Source organism: Juglans regia, chromosome 15 (assembly GCF_001411555.2).
Source record: "Juglans regia cultivar Chandler chromosome 15, Walnut 2.0, whole genome shotgun sequence".
In the NCBI taxonomy this organism is placed as follows: domain Eukaryota; kingdom Viridiplantae; phylum Streptophyta; class Magnoliopsida; order Fagales; family Juglandaceae; genus Juglans; species Juglans regia.
The window spans coordinates 1,897,797-1,919,014 of record NC_049915.1 but is presented as its reverse complement, the minus strand read 5'-3'; the positions used below and the strand labels follow the sequence as shown (position 1 = coordinate 1,919,014).

At 34.1% G+C, this 21,218-nt stretch overlaps 1 protein-coding gene across 1 annotated transcript; it reads left to right on the top strand.

The window, feature by feature from the left end:
• Positions 1 to 15,347: 15,347 nt before the first annotated feature.
• Positions 15,348 to 20,080, top strand: LOC109008248 (wall-associated receptor kinase 2-like). The gene is made up of 3 exons (XM_018988267.2): positions 15,348 to 16,516; positions 17,668 to 17,823; positions 18,324 to 20,080. The coding sequence occupies exons 1-3, from the start codon at positions 15,490 to 15,492 to the stop codon at positions 19,502 to 19,504; spliced, it is 2,364 nt and encodes a 787-aa protein (XP_018843812.1). The 5' UTR covers positions 15,348 to 15,489; the 3' UTR covers positions 19,505 to 20,080.
• Positions 20,081 to 21,218: the final 1,138 nt, after the last annotated feature.

Below are 21,218 nucleotides of genomic sequence, written 5' to 3'. Positions count from 1 at the left end.
AATTTTAGTCTAATTGCTTGACTGTCATTGTCTCTCCGGCCTTGACTACTCTTCTCCGGTCTTGACATACACTAATTGAGAGTTGTCAGGGCTAGAGAGTCTATGACAGTTAAGCAATTAGATTAACCTTTGAGCATAAGTATGATAATTAAAATTCAACTTTTCGAATAATAATAATTAAAATGTAATAATAATATTTGAAATTAAATATAACAATTAAAATAACTCTTTACGAATTATAATAATTAAAATTATAGTATAACCTTTGAAATTAAGTATAATAATTAAAATTCGTATACTTTAAGAATGATGATTTTGTACACAACAAGGGAATATGATCATGAAGAAATGTTGAAATTTTAATTTAATTGCTTGACTGTCATAGTCTATTGGGCCTTGAGAGTTGTCAAGGTCGGACAGTTTGTGACGGTTAAGTAATTAGACTAAAATTTAAACATTTCTTTAAGATCATTCTCTCTCATTCTGTACAAGACACGAAACTTAGGGTCACATAATCTTCCACCTCTCTTTAGTTTAACAATATAACACTACTTGAAGATGACATTGTTAATTTAAACAACATGGAGATATTGTTTGTATGATTTTTTGATAGATGCGTGTGACATTGCATAAATACCCTTAGATCCGTTTGGGAATCAGTGTACATTTATGTGTCCACTGATTCCTGAATTGTCCAGTGTGGACAGTTTGGGATTATATTATCTGTATTGCACATTTTTGTTACTCGCTACTTTCCACGTTTAATATGAAGTTTCAGTGTCTTCTTCTACTGTTCTTCGGGTATACTGTTCGTAGGGTCACAATCCCGATATTTGAACATGTATACTTGGAGAACTATGGGGAGGTGCTGCCGAAATTTCTACTAACATGAAAATTAGTAGAGTGACGAGATTTGTGCAATATGGAGAATATAATCTCGAATGGGATAGGACCAACTACCTTATCAAAAAAGCAATGAGAATTGGAGCATGACATGCATGTGAATTTTCAATGTACGTGTTATTCATATATTTGTTAACGGTATGGATCTGGGGTATACGCGATGGGTACTGCATGGTGAGCCGTATGAAGGGTCAGCAGATGTATTGGTCGATCATCACAATTATTTGCGGCACATGGATGATGATTATGAGCATGATGAGATGGAGGAGATGTTGGGTGACATTGGAGCTGGGATGTTTATGAATGAGGTTAACGACAATGCCTCAAGTGGTGGAGGGACCGATTGTGAAAATTTCCTTCACTGTGGGAAGATGCAAAGCGCGAGCTTTACCCAGGTTGTACAAAACATTCCAAAATGTCGTTTATTGTGCGGTTGCTTCACATTAAATCATTGTGTGGGATGTAGACGAAAGCAATAAACATGGTATTGGACTTATTTAACGAGGTGCTTCCCGAAGGGTCTGCATTGCCCAAGAACTTTTATGAAGCGAAACAGTTGAGAAAGGGATTAGGATTTGAGTACAAGTCCATACATGCATGCAAGAATGATTGTGTATTGTTCTGGAATGAGAATGAGGAGAAACAAACATGTCCTGTATGTGGAGAGTCGAGGTGAAAAGGTAAGAAAAACGTGCCGGTTAAGGTGTTGCGGTATTTTTCCTTGAAACCTAGGTTGCAAAGACTATATATGTGTAAGAAAACATCTCATGATATGAGGTGGCACGAGGAGAAAAGAGTTAAGAATGACGCATATATGAGGCATCCAGCTGATTCACTTTCGTGGCAGTCTTTCGATAATCAGTATCCAGAGTTCGGGATAGAAGCTCGGAACGTGCGCCTGGGACTCACAACCGATGGATTCAACCCTTTTGGGAATATGAGTACAAGTTATAGCACTTGGCCCGTGATATTGATTCCGTACAATCTTCCACCATAGAGGTGCATGAAGGCGCCAAACTTTTTGTTAACTTTATTCATCCTTGGCCCTAGATCACCTGGGAATGATATTGACGTATTCATGCAGCCGTTGATTGAAGAGCTGAAAGAGTTATGGGAAACAGGCGTTAGAACTTATGATGCATCTAAGTCGACATCTTTTCAGATGCATGCTGCGGTAATGTGGACCATAAATGATTTTTCGGCATATAGGAATCTTTCCAGCTGGAGTACGAAAGGGTAGTTAGCATGTCCGACGTGTAATAAAGAAACTGCTAGTGAGTGGCTAAAATATTCTCAGAAGTTGTGTTTCATGGGTCATCGACGTTATTTACCAGCAAATCATGCATGGAGAAGAGAATGTGCCAAGTTTGATGGGAGAGTAGAGGATATGATTGCACCAAAAGAGTTGTCTGGAAAAGAGATAGTGAAACAACTGCAACATGTTAGAGCGAACAATTTTGGCAAAGGTCAGGGAAAGAACAAGAGAAAACAAGCCAGAATTGAATTAGACAAAGCGTAGTATTTTTTTTGACTTGCCGTATTGGTCGTCATGCAAGTTGCGACATAGTTTGGATGTAATGCACATAGAGAAGAATATTTGTGATAATATACTGGGTACATTGATGAGTATTAATAAAAAGACGAAAGACACGATCAAGACGAGGAAAGATCTTGAGAGAATGAGAATTAAACATAATCTGCATTTGCGGGTGGAAGACAATAGGGTGGTCATGTCGCATGCATGTTTTACGATGACGAGGGAGGAGAGGATGGATTTCTGCAAATGGTTGCAAGGTGTGAAGTTGCCAGATGGTTATGCTTCAAATATTGGTAGATGCGTGAGTCCTGATGATTGGAAAATCAATGGATTGAAAAGTCATGATTGTCACGTATTTTTGCAGAAGTTATTACCTGTGGGAATTCGTGGGAAGCTGACATCTAATGTACGTGTCGCTATATCTGAACTCTGTATGTTTTTCAAGGATTTGTGCGCTCGGATAGTAAATCGAGATGTGTTGTCAAAATTGGAAGAAGACATTGCTACTATATTATGTAAATTCGAGCATATCTTTTCACCATCATTTTTAGATGTCATGGTCCATTTAGTAATACATTTACCGCGAGAGGTACTTCTGGGTGGACCGGTGCAGTTCCATTGGACGTAGTTGAAAGATATTTGGGTCGATTGAAGCGCACTGTTGGGAATAAAGCAAAAGCTGAGGGTTCAATAGCAGAGGCCTATATACACGATGAATGGTTAATATTTTGCTCTCTATATCTTCGTGGTGTTGAGACACTATTTAATCGTCAAGAGCGAAATGCTGATCTTGCTACTCCGCCTCCTCGTGAACTATCAGTGTTTTCCCAGAATGTACGACCCTTGGGTGCACAAACAGGTTACGATTTAATTGGAGAGTTGGGTAAAGTTCGGTAGTATGTGCTAAATAATTGCCGAGAGATTGATAATTATCTTAGGTATGTCATTTCATTGCTTTGAATAATTATAGTTTTCTTAAAATTAATTATAATTATTGTACTCAAAATATACTTCTTTTGCAACATGTTATAACAGTGACCACATGGACAAACTTAGGACGGAAGGCGTAGAAAATATAGAGGCAAGACACGAGGAAGAATTTCCCAGATGGTTTAAAGATCGTGTATGAACTAAAATTATATATATGTTATATTGTGAAATTTTTAACTCTGGATAATGAAATAATAAATATATACTATTTCAATTGTTAGATTTTGGAACAACGTGCTCGTGATCCCGGATCAATTTCTTCTGAATTGTATGCATTGGCCTGTGGTCCCTCAAATAGAGCATTTCGATATACTGCATGAACGTTTCGAGGTTATAGATTCCATACTTTGGACCGTGAACGTAATAGAAAGACTCAAAACTGTGGTGTGTTGGTCGAGGGGAGTCATGGAACAGATGATATTGACTATTATGGTGTCATACGTGATATTATCGGATTGAAATATCTGGGTGGGTCTGTAACATATGTCTTTAAATGTAATTGATGGGATCTAGGCAGTGGTCGGGTTTCAATACATAGGAATAATCACTTTACGAGTGTCAATACTGCATCTAAATGATACGAAAATGATCCATTCGTATTGGCTTGTCAAGCTACCCAAGTCTATTACTTGATTGATCCAATGAAAAGTATTGATGAAGATAGTGGAGAGATAACTTGGCGAGTCGTACAAAAATTTGTTCCTCGAAATATATATAAAGCAGGAACGAGTGCAGATTACGAGAATAGTGGAGATGAAGATGACACTTCGATTGTTGAGGCATACTAGGAAGATGGAGAGGGTATTAACTTGTTTGTTGACCTCGGTGCACTCGAGTTGCTCCCCTTGTGTAGAGATGATGTCCCACCTGTCCATCTCGTCCCGTCTGTATTAAATGATCATTCAATTCAAGTAAGTAAAGAGGAAGAAAAAGAAGACGAGTCAGAAGATGAAGACGAATTAGAATCCGGGCAGGAGGTGGATAAGGACGATGAAGAAGAGGTGCATGATGATGATGATGATGTTATTGATGGAGATTCTGAAACAAGCATGAAAAATTCATTTGAAGATGAAGAATAAAAGTACTAAATATTTTATTCATATAGGTGACTATAATATATCTTGAATTTTCATAATTTCTTCTAATTAATTTTCTTTGATATAATTAATTATTTTCAAGAATGCCGCCAAAACGACAACGAAGAAATGTGTCTCCACCAAGTCCAAGTCTTGAATCCATTGAGGACTCCCCACTCGAGGAATCCGTTCCTGAAGATCAAACTAACACAGAAGAGAACAACAGTCAGTCGACACCTACCAGTAAGAAAATATTGTCGTTGATAATTATATATATAGTTAATATTTTTTTCTCAATAACTATATAATTATAATTATAGTATATCTATTATCATGTAGTTGATCCATCTGCACGTCGCGTTCGTGGCTATACACATGGAATCTCTCTTGAAAAAAATAGAAGGCACGGAAAACTGAAGATTACAATTCCTGATAATTCCACTAGAGGAGTGGATGATAGTGCAACAGTGCTTTCCTACTATATTGGCACAGTAGTTCGAGCTTATGCTCCATTTTATGTGCACTCATGGCGAGATGTTTCGAATGAGATTAAGGAGCACATTCAAAGTTGTGTGCTGGTGAGTTTACTTTTCAGTATATTTTTTTCACCTAGATTAGTATATTATATTTTTGACCTGATTCCCTTATTATGATGAATTCGATCTCGACTTTGGCCGTAGCGAGGATTTGAGAACCGTGAATGAGTTGATGACTACACTATTCCGATCACAAAGGACGATGTCATGACCACTTCAAGAAGTTTGAGACGTTGGAAGAGGCTGCGCAGTCTCCTTTTCAGCAGATGAAATTAGATGATTGGAGAAAGTGTTGTGATCTTTTCGCATCTCCAGATTATCAGGTATTTTACATTTATATCTTTTACTTATTTACATTCATATTCGTTCTATATATTATATGTATACATATTACAATTAACATTTTTAATATATTTTGTAGCACTTGAGTTTTACAAATGCACAGAATAGATCCACTCTGACTGTCCATCATCGTGCCTGTTCAAGGTCATTCCACCTTCTTGCTGAAAAAATGGTAATTAAAAAATTATAGAATTCATTTATTTTCCTGATATTCTTCCTGATAAGTACTAACATTATCAGTTGGAAAATTGCTAATGTCGCTTTGTTAGAAACGTGATGATCCTGAAAACTTTTCCCTCATTCTTGTATATGATGCTGCTCACACTAATGAGCATAGTGAGTGGATGGATCCTGTCGCTGCAGATAATTATGTAAGCAGTGTTAATTATGTTAAATAAATTATTTATATAACATTTTAATAGTTTATTTCTTATTTCTATTTCTTTTAATACGTTACTAATTATTTATGATCATTACCTTTTAAATTACAGAGAAAAATGATGGAGATGCAGTCGACTTCTGAGGAATCCTCTCCTAGTGACATAGATATATTCAGGCAAGTGCTCGGGCCGCAGTCTAGTATGGCAAGAGGTTTGGGACGATCTATCAAGGATAAATGTTCATCCTCCTCAACCTCATCGGCTTCACAAATTAATAATCTTACGACAGATTTAGAAGCTGCACGGCGTGAGAATGAGTATATGAGGTCGAGACAGCAAGAGTTAGAGTCTCTCTTAGAATGACAGTCTCATTTAGAGACGCGTTTGCAGGACCAACAGAGAGATCAGGAGGAAAGAATACGCAGTGAAGTGCATGAGCAAGTGCAACGGGAGATGATGGTGCAAATGCCGTTGCAACAGAATCGCCGTGGGCAAGGGAAAAAGAAGAAATAAATTTTATCAATATTTCTGGTTAGTTTTAATATCTAATTTTGTGATTTTATAAGACATTGTTACTTGTTAATTGATGGTATATAATATGATACAATTGGTATTATGTTTTTTAAATTTTATAAAATTAGTATTTCTGATCTGTACGTTTGAATGTAAATAAAAATCGTTCGAACGTTGGTTCACACTCTAACAAACGTTCGAACGTCCTCACGCTAAAACAAACAAACCATTCGAACGATAAAGCGATTAATGTTCGAACAAAGAACTTACATTCGAATGCTCCTTCATTTACGAAATAACGTCCGAACATTAAACACGCTACATTTGAACATTTACGTTTACGTTCGAACAAATATTCGAACGTTTATTATAATTAACGTTCGGACGCATTAACATTCGAACGTAAATATGATACGTTCGAACGATAATCAACGAACGTCAAATTCTCTCATTCGAACGCCAATCCGAACGTTTAATTTTACGTCCGAACGTGATTTTCTGTGATAATTCTCAACCGTCACAAAAAAAGGAACATTCGAACGTTGTACCGAACGGAACACTTCCAACCGTCACTAAAAAAACTTTTGGTGACGGTTGAACAGTAAACCGTCACCAAATGTTTTTTGTGATGCACTTTAATTGACGGTCATGGTGACGGTCCCGTCACCAAATATGTTTAGTGACGGTTTGCCATTTTTTTGTGACAGTTTCCTCTGTCACAAAAGATACATTCTGTTGTAGTGTATATAGATAATGAATAAAAAAATTCAATTAGTTTAAAAAGAATAAAATTAAAAAAAATTAAAAAAAATTAAAAGAATAAAAATAAATGTGGTGTGTGGTGTGTGGGGATGATGGGTAACAAATCTCAAATTTGTAATTCTTATTTTTATTATTTTTTAAAATATTTTTTTACATCCTTATTTATATAAAAAAATGAAAAATATATAATTTTATTAATAATCATTTTCTTCACTATTAAGTAAAAAAAATTAAAATACTCGAGCGGTAATTTTGAACGATAATATTGAGGAATCTAAGTAACATTTTCCTTTAAAACGTAATATATAAAATATTTAATTAAATGAGTAAAATATTAAGTTAAATTTAAGATTTGCTATGATACTATATAAAATTATTACTTATTTTAACAGTTTAAATTAATAAAAAATAGATTTAATTATTTATATTTATTAATGTACTACTATATTAAAAATGTTCTTTTACCAGCCCCCAAGTCTATCTTTAGGCTTGGTTTGGATAATGAGATGCGATGATTTATGAATAAGTAAAATGGTTTGTGAATAATAATGAAACGATTTGAATTATGATATTTTATGGAGTTTTGGAAAGTCAGAAAAAAAAATTTGAATAAGAATATTATAAAATTAAAATCTTATTGTAACATAATTTCTTAATATTATTTTTGTTTTAAGATTTTAAAAAAATTGAATTATTTTTTGTATTTTATTTGAGATTTTGGAAAATCTCTAATAATTCGATAAAAAATTTAAAGATTTAAAATTAAGAAATATTTATATTTATCGTGTTTAAATATTGAGACGAGAAGCTTTCATTATCCAAACCAGGCATAAGTCTTTGCTTTTCTAGGATCCTGTTTTTATTCCCCGGTGTTTATGTTGTGTACCACTCCATATATATATAGAGATTTTAATAGCGCTAGATTTGTTATTTCAATGATTATTATATATCTAAGGGGAATACAACATACCCTTGCTAGCTGCATGTGTGTCGTTTTTCAAGTATTATTAAAATCCGCAATGAGGATTTTTTTTTTCCTCTCTAAAAAATATTATTTGCGGCGATCAGTTAACACCGTAAATATAGCGACTTTCACCATGGAGCAATCCAAATCTTAGTTGAGAATAAGACTTATTCTATTATCAAGTCGGTGCAGATAACACACCATCCACATCACTTAAATGAAAAGATTTGATTTTTAAAATTCAAATTTTAAAATTTATTTTCCCAATCAAATAATTATATCATGTAAGTATTTTTTAGTGTGATCTACACAGCGATTTTATAATAGATTTTTCTGAGAATAACAAAGATGTTTTGTATATGCCTTTTTCTTATATATTCTCTCTTCAATTAGATTATATCATATATTAATTCATTTTAATTTAGAACAATAGAGGGTGATGGGGCAGACTCGTCGATGGCAATTTTCATAGATTTTTTTTTAAAAAAAAAACTTTATAAGAAATAAAAATGGTAGTGAGAATATTATATATGTTAGTAGAGGGCAAATTTTCAACAGACCGAAGGTAATGATGCTATGCAAATGACTTTCTAGCCAACCCACGAGTGCCTAGAAATATGTTCCTCGACACTTTTCGACTTTCACCTTGCTAACAGAAAATGGGAAGTTTTACCAAATATATTTTCGACAAAAAATGCTTTGTTTTAGTTTTTTGTTTTAATTTAATGCCAGAACAAACACAACGTCCTAATTGAGTTCAAAAGGGTTTGCTCAAATTTAATTGAAACTAAGAATTATAGACAGAAATTATAAAAAATAAAAAAATCTCAAAGCGAGACTGTTTTGGACAAATTAGTTATTCCCGCAACTAAAGAATGCCAATATAGCTAGTTTATAAATTTGTGGGTAGGTTTAGGGGGTAAGATGAGAATTTTGTGTTTTGTTTTGAAGTTTAAAATATTAAGTTTTAATATTATTATTGTTTTGAGATTTGAAAAATGTGTATTGGGATTTGAAAAAATTGAATTGTTTATTATATTTTGTATGGAGATTTAAAAAAGGTGTAATGATGAGACGAGATGAGATGAGAATTTTGTATTTTGTTTTATGCCCCAAGACCATTTCCTTAGTGGTCTAGGAGGAGATGAGATGAGAAGCTGCATGAGGGTGGACTAGGAGGACATGTAGGCCTAGACAAGACCATTTCCTTAGTGGCAGAGAGGTATTTTTGGCCCCAGCTATGAAGGGATGCGGGAAGGTTCGTTCAGCGATGTCCTATTTGCCAAGTGAAGAAAGACCAAGCTCAAAATGCAGGGTTGTACACACCCCTACCGGTCCCTCAAAACATTTGGGAAGATTTGAGCATGGATTTTGTACTTTGGTTGCCGCGAACTCAACGAGGAGCTGATTCCGTCTTTGTGGAAATGGACTGATTTTCCAAGATGTCACACTTTATTCCTTGTCGAAAGACATCAAATGCCTTTAGCATTGCACACCTATTCTTCAAAGAAGTTGTTCGCCTACACGGCGTTCTGAAAGCCATCATCTCCGATAGGGACACCAAGTTCCTTAGCCATTTTTGGATCACATTGGAGAAAATTCGAGACTTCACTCAAATATAGCAGCACTTGTCACCCACAAACTAATGGCTAAACTGAGGTGATCGAGAGGACGCTTGGCAACATGTTGCGCTACGTGTCTAAGGACAAACAGAAGCAGTGGGACGTGAGCCTTCCTAAGGTGGAATTCACTTTCAACAGCATAAAGAACAGGTTAATAGGAAGGAGCCCATTTAAAGTAGTCTATACGACTCCCCTATGATATGCTCTTGATCTGGTTTCCCTCCCAAAATCTCTTGGAATCAGTGTAGCAGCTGAGAATATGGCAGAGAAATTCAAGGGGGTCCAAATTGAGGTGCGCAACAATTTAGAGATTGTTAACATGAATTACAAGAGAACAACGGATAAGCACAGGCAAGCCAAAGTATTTCAAGAATGAGACTTAGTGATGATCCACTTGCATAGGAACCGTTTTCTAGTAGGCACCTCCAAGATAAGACATACGATGCATGTCGCATCTTGAAAAAGATTAACGATAATGTGTATATTGTTGAGCTTCCAAAAGATATGTCAATCTCACATCCCTTCAACGTGGGTGATTTATTTAAGTATCATCCTCCAGATGAGCAACTCAATGAAGACCCAAACTTTGAGACGAGTTTCTTTCTAAGTGGCGGGGAACCGATGCAGGACAGGGACACGGGCAATAACATGGCAACTGAAGGCTCTAACTCCTAAGTAACCAATTACCAAAAGACATGGCGGGACTCTCATGCATATCATGGATTGCGCCTAAAGTCACGACGTCAAAGATCTTTCCTATTTCAGATTGCTATGATTTCCATTGATTTATGCTAACTTATTTTGTTTCCTTTTGCAACTTATTTCCTTACAGAATGTCCACTTTCCTTTCAAGAATTTTATATAGTCGACTGTCAATGTAATGGGATGATCATTAAGACGTTTCAAAAATAAAAAAGTTACGAATATCAATTTTTTCAGCAACTCTCGTCTGTTTTGGAAGACATTGTTCTTCCATTTACTTTGTTTGCAAGCCTTTTACTCTGTTTCCCTTATTTTTCACGTCTTCCGCTAAGCCAAGATGCTTGGGGAATGAGATGAGATGAGAAATCTGTGAATTGTAATAAAATGGTTTATGAATAATAGTAAAACAGTTCTGCTAATTTGTACCTGTATGCGCACCCTGCTGATATCTGCGAGTATATTATTAAAAAAAAAAAAAAAGAAAGAAATCGGGAAGAAGTTCATTCGATCTTCATCCCTTGAGCTTCATCCAAAAAAGAAGAAAACGCAACAAATACTTCCTCTCTTTCTCAGAAACGAAACGAACATTTAACTCACCACCACATTTTCCTTTGTGAGGCATAATGAAATAGGACTGAAAACTCATTAATGGCGTAATATTCAAAAGTAACTTACAATGCCATTACATCACACACACACATATGTAATATAAAGGAAACTCAACACAGAAGAACTTATATTTTTTTAGGTCATTTTGCTTTTCTGGGTAGTATTTTTCTTTATAGATTTGCTTAGCCTTCTTTGCAGGGGTTTTCGTCCCATCTGTTTGGGGTTATTGCCAGTGGTTACCATTGTGGATGGGATAGATTTGCCTTGGGTTTCCATGAGCATGGTAAGCATAGTGAGGATGAATCTTTGGGGCTGATTTATGATAAGCTACCGGTGTCGGAATTTGGCGGGGGTACCTATTGGCCACCAGCACCTAAGATCTAGAAGCGAAATCATAAGATGACGAAGACGACGACGGTGATCTTGATACAGATGAAGCTGACGACGATGAAGGAAAAGGAGAAATGATTTTTTGGGGGGATTTGGCAAAGAAATGAATGCTCTGATCTTCAAAGACGAAGGTGGTCGTGTCGCTCGACCGTATTCCTTGATGAGGTTAGCGAGATCCTCATTGGACGTGATCAATACCAGAGCGTCAAGTTCCTCTAAAGGCAATTCACGACGAAGGAGGAGGGAATCATTGTCTACCAGTAGTAGCAATCTTTAGATGCTCGCGATTTTGAGATGGTCACCAAGATTTAGAGGGACGCGACAAGATTCAAAGGGCTTAGGGTTCTATAATGGAAGGTAAAATAGAGGCTCTTCGCATGGGAAGGAGGCTAGAGGCTGGAGCCCACATGGTGTTTACGTGAAACACACCGTTTCATGAGGCATTATTAGTGTGGAACCCGATTGTGGCATTTTGCCATGAAACACTTTGTTTCATTAAGACACTATGGACGGCGTTTGTAGGCCGTCCCCATATGCCTGACTTTTGTATTTTTCATAAAATTGTTTGAGTTATGAGGTTTTGAAAAATGAGAGGAAAAAAATTGAATAAAAATATTATAAAGATAAAATATTATTAGTATATAATTTTTTAATATAATTTTTATTTTTAGATTTGAAAATTTGAATTATTTTTTATTTTTTATTTGAAAGTTTGGAAAAATTATAACGTAGAAAAAGTTGTAATGATTAATTTAAAAATATTTATATTTTAGTGATATTTAAAATAAATGAAATAAAATAAAATGAAATAGGATAAGATAAAAATTACTTCTATACATCCCATGAATTCTTAAATTATCGCAGGCCAAGGAAATAGGGAATGAGTAAATTCTACAATCAATCATTGTAGACACTCCACACCCCACACCTCTACAAAACAACTCATCATTTTAATCTCTCTCTTCTCATATTCTCCCACATCTCATCCGACCCCTCTCTCTCTCTCTCTCTCTCTCTTCAAATTTTTTTCAATTTTTTTTTCTCTTTATTAGATCCCCTTTCTCTCATCAAGCTCCATCCATTATTTCAGTCTCTCTCGTCACATCGGACTCTCTGTCTCTCTTATCAAGCTCTCTCTCCTATACTTTGTCTCATCTCCTCGGATCTTTCTCTCATTCTATGTATGCTCTTTCTTATTTTTGTTAATAAGAAGAAGAGATAAAGATAGAAAAAAAATCAACGTAAGATGTAGGGCGTAGAAAGATAATAATTGTTGAGAAGAATATTTCATGTGAAACACGTCTTTGCTTTTTCTAAAGTTTATTTCCTCAAATAATTGATTTCGTCCCTTCGACTTTTGCCTCGGAATGTGAAATCTCTTTCGTCGGATCCTATCCTTCATGTTTTCAAGGGCCCCGTTTCTTCCGTGTTACAGTACTGTTTTGTTATTGTTGTTATTCTTTTATTATTATATATCAGTTAAGTGTAAACGAATTGTATCTAGTGGGCATACGTACCTTTTTACTATTTATACAATCTTTATATATTATATATTTTTTTAATTTTTTTATCAAATATTTAATATATAAATATTTAATAGAAGAATTAAATTAATTTAAAAATAATAAACTCAAAAAAAATATTAAAAACTTTAAAAATTTTAAAAAAGGAAAATGCTAGAGCTCCCGCTGGGGGCTCCCGCTGGAGCTCTAGTGTATTTTTTTTATGTGTATTTTTTAATTCTTTTTTTTATGTAGATGTTTTTAATGATTTTAAATATTTTTAAAAAATAAAAAAATTTATAATATTATTAAATAATACTTGCTTAATCACGAAGTAAAATATAAAATATTTTTATATGATTTTTTATTTTACTTCGTGATTAAGGAAGTATTTTTTAATAATTTTTTTTTTTACTTTTTGATTAAGAAAGTGTTTTTAATAATGTTCTAAATTTATTTTATTTTTTAAAAAATATTAAAAAATAATAAAAAAAATTATATAAAAAATAACTTAAAAAAAAACATATACAAAAAATACACTACAGCTCCAGTAGGAGCCCCCAGCGAAAACTGTAGCACGATCCTTTAAAAAATATGATATGATTGAAAGGTTATGTACCATTACTCTTCTTCTTCCGTATGCTGTAGCTGTTGTTCGATCCTATCCCGTTCGTACAGGCATAGGTATAACCGTATAAGGGACAAGCTTTTATATATGAAGGGGGCCTCCCAGCGTACTGCTGGTGTAAATTTGTTTTTCTTATTTTTATTATTTTTTCTAAATAATTTTTACATTCCTATTCATTAAATTTAAAAAAAAAAAAACAGATAATTTTATTAATAATCATTTTTTAATCATTAAGTAAAAAAAATTAAAAAAATTAAAATAACTATAAACGATAATTTTGAAAAGGCTAAATAACATTTTCTTTTAATAAGTAATATATAAAATATTTAACTAAATGAATAAAATGTAAAGTTAAATTTAAGATTTACTATGATATTATATAAAATAATTATTTATTTTAAAAGTCTAAATTAATAAAAAAAATTAATTATTATATTTATTAACGTACTACTAGTTTCTTTACCAGCCTACCAATCTATTTTTAGGTCTGATTTGAATAGAGAGATGAAATAATTTATAAATAGTAATGAAATTATTTGTGAATAATATTGAAATGATTTGAATGATGATATTTTATAGAGTTTTGGAAAAAGGAAAAAAAATTGAATAAAAATATTATAAAATAAAAATATTATTTTTAATATTATTTTTGTTTTAAAATTTGAAAAAATTTGGATTATTTTTTATGTTTTGTTTGGAAGTTTAAGAAATTTATAATAATTAGATGAAAAAGTTAAAAATTTAAAATTAAAATATGTTTATATTTATGATCTTTAAATATTAAGATTAGATGAAATATAATGAAGGTTTTTCAATTTCCAAACTTAAATAGATTCCTCTTTTTCTGATAAGTACTAGGCCATGAAAGCTAGGAATCCACCATGAGTAATTAACACCTTTTTAAGGATTAGAAAAAAAAAAAATTTATCACCTTTTAAGGTATCTAGTATCTACAGAATGGGCAATGCCACACTCACTCACATATAAATCTCACCGAACGTTCTAAAAAAATAAAAACTCTCACCCAACGGCCATTCGTTCATAGTATCTTATGAATGGCCGTTTAAAAGTGAAAAAAAAGTTGCACTGATAAAAAAGTAATGTCTTAGCTTTGGAGTACTTGTAGGGTAGCTCCGTAATGTCGCAGCTGCGACTGCCAGCGAGAAGGACACTGATTATTTTATTTTATTTTTTCTAGTCAAGGACATCAATTATTTGTTAGATAAGCATCCGTTTGGATAATGAGTTAACGAGATATATTATAATAAAAGTTAAAAATTAAATAAATTATTATTAAAATATTATTTTTTAATATTATTATTGTTTTGAGATTTGAAAAAATTGAATTGATTATTATATTTTATATAGGAATTTGTGAAATTTACAATGATGAGATAAGATAAGATAGGTTGAAAGACCCTCTCAATCCAAACCGAGTCTGAGAGTTTATGTCAACTTATCTCATTTTATTTCATTATTATACCAGGCTGGTCAAGTGATTAGTTTCAATTCATACCAGCTAATCACAAGCTACCACGTAAGAGATGCAGCAAATTACAATATAGACTTATACACAAGCGATTATTGATACTACTTATCATTTCACATCACACATTTTATATATTTTAAAATTATTTTTTATTTTTTTAATTTTTTTTATTCTTGTTAAACTAATTGAGTTGTTCTACTTATTATTTATACATTACATTTTTGTTATAGAAAAAATGAAAAAATAAAATAAGTGTGGATGGTGAGAAAATGTGGAATCCTACTTTTTTTTTTTTTTTCTTTTTGATTCTCGGAATTTGCCCTTGTCCCTTGCTCACGCCTCATAGATCTCATTTATAGAAAAGATAGCCCACAAGGCGAGAACAGATGAAATAAAAATATATGGTCGAAAGGCTGAAATCTTTGTAAAAAGAAATGATATTTGAGCCCACCAACTTTTGTGACCTTGGAAATTGATTGCTGCCTGCTATTATATATTGAGAAGTAAAACTAAAGATTGCCAATGCTTCGAAAGTCAGGAAATTATGGCTCTACATGGATTTCCTAAGTTCCTTCCAAATGCATGCCCATTAAAACTTCAGCATCTATCTATCCGGAGCGTTACTTCTGCGAACAAAATAGACGAAACCTTTCCTCCTAGCAGAGAGAGAGGGGGTACGTGTTTTCCAAAGATGATGCTCTTGCATGTGATCAACATGACATGGGTCGTTGGTGTCATATTAATATTAGAAATGGCAGCTTCTGCAACAATTCTAGCAGCAGTAGCAGCTCCATTAGCAAAGCTTAACTGCAGCGACCAGTGTGGAGATGTTAAAATTCCATTTCCATTTGGCACTTCTGAAGGCTGTTATCTTGATCATAATTACTTCATCAACTGCACATACGATTCCTCCAGCAAAACCACCCGGCCAATGTATGGAGATTTCGTTGTTCAGAACATTTCCCTCGAAGGTCAATTTGAGTTAATCTTTAGGTACCCTGTCTATGAATGTTTCAACGAGTCGGGTACCCTTGCGAATCATAGTCGTTTCCTTGTAAATTTCTCCAGTTCATTTTCTTACACCCACAACGTGTTCGTGGCCATTGGTTGTGACACTATTGCTTACCTTAATGGTACCAAGAACAATGGAAACTTCTCCACGGGATGCCTCTCTGTTTGTGAAAACACTAAAGATGTGGTCAATGGGTCTTGTTCTGGAATTGGGTGTTGCCAGGGAGAGATTCCAAAAGGATTGACGGAATCTAGTTTAGCAATACAGAGCTTTTCTAAGCACAAAGGAGTATGGAAGTCCAATCCTTGCAGCTATGCTTTCATTGTTAAAAGAGATGCGTTCCATTTCTCCACCGAATATCTTATTCCAAACGTGTCCAATATGACATTTCCTGTGGTCGTTGATTGGGGGATTAGATATGAAAAGTGTAAAAATGCTAGCGCAAAGTCAGACTTCCTATGCGGAAAGAACAGCTCATGTAATGACTCCTGGTATGGATACCATTGCAGATGCAATCCCGGTTATGGTGGAAACCCATACCTCCCTAATGGTTGCCAAGGTATGTATAGTTTGGAGTAGAGAATGTTTTAGCTACAAAGAGATTTTACAAATGCAAAATTTATAAATTGACGTGGTTTGATGCGGTATGTTAGATTGTAAATCTCCCTGCTACTTTTATTGTAAAGTAGACTTAACATATCCTATGAATACATGTGAGTTTGTTAGTTTACTTTTGTGAGAACTCTAATTGTAGTTGTAGCACTTCTTTTCATATTAAGATTCTCTCAAATCATTGTCTGAATTTGAGGGCTTAAAATGAAAGAGAGATAAATACATAGTAGATTCTACAACATATATTATCCCTTTAATAATGATTGAAAAATTTATACGGCAATAATAAATGTAGGATCCACTTTATATATATTTATCTATCTTTTTCTCACTTAAGGTCGTCAAGTTTGAGCAACAACTTGAAGAAATATTTTTCAGTATAATTAAAATCTCATCTACATATTAGATTGTAGGAAAATCTGGTTGGGGCACAGGAAAGGGCAAAATGATCTTCACAAGTTTTTGCCTGAATTTGATAGCCTCAATTGAGAGAGTGTGTGAAACATGAAGTGAATATTATAATATATATATATATATATATATATATTATGAAATCTAAGAATTTACTAAAACAATTTGTAGAAATAACATTTATTTTGGGATAACTAAGAAATAACAACTTATTTTGATCGTCTAAGCTTTATGACCGGACTCTATGGTCTTGGATTTGAGAGCGGCGTATGAAATGAAATCCACAATATTTATAACTTCTCGATCGAGTGAATTGCTGTTTCAAACAATATTAACTATTAAATACTTAATAAATATTATGAAACCAATTTCGTATGTTTATTTTAAAGGAAAAATATATTCATTATCCTTTTCCTCATCATCATCTTATCATCTCATGATGTGTCATTAAATTGTAAGTTTATAAATGAAATAAAATAAATAGTCTCCAATCATCTAATGTCACAACATGAAATGATGAATAACATTACTCGACAAAATATATTCTTCGTGAATTTCAAATATTGCATTAATTCGTGTCATTTTCTCCAAGCGAACACATTTATTTATTTATTTTCAACCGAACTGCTTAATTTAAGTTCCTTAAAATTAAACTCGTGCTTGATATGATGTTAAATTTTTTCATAGATATTGACGAGTGCGCACTCGAGAATAATTGCAAACATCCAAAACACTGTAAAAACATAGACGGGAGTTATAAATGTTCTTGCCCCAAAGGGAAACGAGGGGACGGAAGAAAGGATGGAACCGGTTGTTTTGTGAATCCCCCACTGATTGGTGTTGGTAAGTACATTTCCTGTATGTATATGTTTGTGTGTATATATATATATACATACAATATATTCTTTTTAAAACTCTTTTAAAAATTCATTTTAAATGAAAGATTTGTTTTCAAAAATTATGATACCCTATTATCATTTTACAACTCATTTTATAAAAGTGTTATCCATTTAAAAAATAGATAAAAGAAGTGTAAAAAGAGTTATATATCTATCATTACTTGTAGTTTTTTTTTTTCATAACTCGTAGTTCATTTATATTTTTAATTTTAAGGCGAACAACATTTAGAAACCGCCCATGGTAGATCTTTAATTCTTCTACAAGCTTACATTAATTGATGATTTATTCATTAGATGCATCCTGTTAATGGCTAAGATCTATTCATTTATTCGCCTCAATTGATCTCGTCTTTACATTTGCATAACAAGATTTCTCCAATGAGTCTTATATTGGAATAATAGAAATATTTTTATTAGCTGATCTGCATGGTCAACTATATGTAGGTATCGGCACAACCATCTTAGTGCTACTAGTTGGAAGCATTGGGGTATATTGGGTAATACAAACAAGAAAAATCAGTAAGCTTAGACAGTTGTGCTTCAAAATTAATGGTGGCCCAATGTTACTTGAACAACTCTCTAATCAGCAAGGATCGATGGAACCAGTTAGAATCTTCAGTGAAGAAGAACTTGAGAAGGCCACTAATAATTATGACAATAGTAGAAAGCTTGGCCAAGGAGGCGATGGAACGGTTTATCGAGGAGTATTAACAGATAATAAAGTGGTTGCTATTAAAAAGTCCAAAACTGGTGATAAAAACCAGATTAAACACTTCATAAATGAAATGATTGAGCTTACTAAAATAAACCACAAGAATGTGGTTAAACTATTGGGTTGTTGTTTGGAAACAGAAGTGCCCTTGCTCGTTTATGAATTCATCAGAGATTGGACACTTTCTGACCATATCCATGATAAAGACAAGTCATCTTTGCTCTCATGGGAAAAGCGTTTGAAGATAGCAACAGAAGCTGCAGGAGCCCTTGCATACCTACATGATTTGGAAACTTCCATTATTCACAAAGATGTGAAATCTGCAAATTTACTTTTAGATGAGAATCATACAACAAAAGTTGCTGACTTTGGAGCTTCAAGACTAGTTCCTCTTGATCACACGCGATTAGAGCAAGGAACATTTGGGTACTTGGACCCTGAATACTTACGCAGTGGCCAATTAACAGAAAAAAGTGATGTCTATAGCTTTGGTGTTGTTTTGGCAGAGTTACTAACGGGTGAGGAGGTAATTTCTTTGGAAAGGGCAGAAAAAGATAAAAATCTAGCAACATACTTTGTTTCTGCTCTTGAAGATGATCGCCTACCAGAAATTATCGAGTGCCACATTAAAAATGAGGGCGATGTTGAAGAGCTAAACGAAGTTTCATATATTGCAAAAAGGTGCTTAAGCATAAATGGAAAGAAAAGGCCTACTATGAAGGATGTGGCAATGGAGCTAGAGGGATTAAGAAGTAAGAAAAAGCATTCAAATGAGATGGCCGATCTCTTGAGGGAAGAAACCAAGAGCTATTTGAATCCTGATGCTGGCATTGCCAATTCTTCGACCAGTACCACCATTGAGAGCATTATGCAATTTCTACCCACCTGTTGCTCCATGATTCCTTTATTCTGAAGACAACCTCTTTCTCTGCCCAGCATCACGGCTCTTCCATCACTACCCACCACCATGCAATACGACTTCCTCCAAATCTTTTTATGTTCCTTAGTCCACACCATGCAGTGCTTCCTTGCTCTCTGATCCTAGAATTATCTCTCACAGCCTCTCAGCCTCCATTGTCTTCCAATCCTATGACTTTCATTCTCCCTTTTTTCTCTCACACTTTCTTTACCATCTTTTTCTTCTCCCTCACCTTTTATAGACCCTCATGAGAGGCTAGTAAGTCTCCAATTTGGTCTCCGCTTTTGTGAGAGTTTGTTCTTTTGTATGTTCGAGATCAAGAATTTATTTTTTATGCCTTTGTGTGTAAGACTTGTATCTTAATGTTTGAGTGCTTGTAATAAAGCTGTTTCTTTTTCGTTTTTTATGCCTTTGTGTGTAAAAATACTTGTAGTATCTTAATGTTTGAGTGACTGTAATAAAGTTGTGTGTTTCTTTTGCACTCCCACTTTATAATTTGCTTGCTTATTTATGGGTTTCCCAAATATCATGGAACAGTCCCTCCTAGATATCACATATAATACTTTTGTAACTATGAATCAAAATCAAAAGGGCCAATTACGACACATGATGCTAGCATTGCATCTTAATTATCTAGGATGCACTCAGGCTGGCCTTCCTCGGAAAGTTTTCAGTCATTCAGACTAGCCTCATCTTGAAGCACCCCAGGCCAAATAACTGTGCAAACTAGCTCAGACTAGTTTTTTATATCCCCCTGCCATAGGCTCTGCTCTGGTGACTCTTTTATATTCCACCACTAGTTGATCTTATTCAGGACCTAAACTTGGAATAACTAGAGGAATGTCGGTTGTTGCACGGAAATTAACTCGGTTTCCCTCATACATCATGCCAAGTGCCTGGCGTCTATACTCGTGGGGGTGGGGAGCTGGTGTACTATATTGTTGGGTGTGTCCACGTATCAATCTCTCTGATTCTGAATTCTATAAAAGACTTGATTGTGTTTTTCCTAATATCAATTAGTTCTAGGTGGATTGGCATCCGATAAGTGATATCAAAGCTAAAGGTTATGGGTTTAATTCACTGGAATTTCATTGCGAGGGAAAGATTCTTGGGGTGTATCTGCAAGACTGTTCAACTGGGCCGGGTTTTTTCCTGGCCCGGTTCGAAACCCCGAAAAATCCGGGCCAGAACCCGGGTTGAAAAATCTGGACATTTCCGACCCGAATACGGGTTACAAACCCTGGTACCTGGGTCTTTACCCCTCCTAAGGAAAACCCCCCCCCGAATCCATCTCTGTCACTCTCTCTCTCTCGTTACGCATGCTTCCTCTTCTGCTCAAGTAATGCTGATTGATTTCTATATTGTTGAGTTCATTGAACAGAATCATGTATAAGGTGGGTTTATATGGCAATGATCGTGTAATAATTTCTATATTATTATCTAGGGTGTTATATTATGTTACTTTCTTGTCAATGTGAGCGACTAGGAAGACAATTCATTTTTTCCCTTAGAAGACATTATTTATGTTTGTTTTTCCAAGCAGGTTTTCAGTTTTTAGTTTCAAAGAAACACTTTTTAGATTGTGTTCCAATTCATCCTACCTACCCATTTTCATAAAACTTGATAAAAAACACCTCCAAAACATTTTCCTTGTAAACTGAAAACAGAGACAAAATTCTATATCCAAACAAGCCCTATATTTCATAAT

Excerpts from the sequence above, each read along its gene's own strand:
- LOC109008248 (XM_018988267.2), top strand. The coding sequence starts at position 15,490 with ATGGCTCTACATGGATTTCCTAAGTTCCTTCCAAATGCATGCCCATTA. Across the intron at positions 16,517-17,667 it reads CCTCCCTAATGGTTGCCAAG|ATATTGACGAGTGCGCACTC; the intron begins GTATGTATAGTT and ends ATTTTTTCATAG. Across the intron at positions 17,824-18,323 it reads TCCCCCACTGATTGGTGTTG|GTATCGGCACAACCATCTTA; the intron begins GTAAGTACATTT and ends AACTATATGTAG.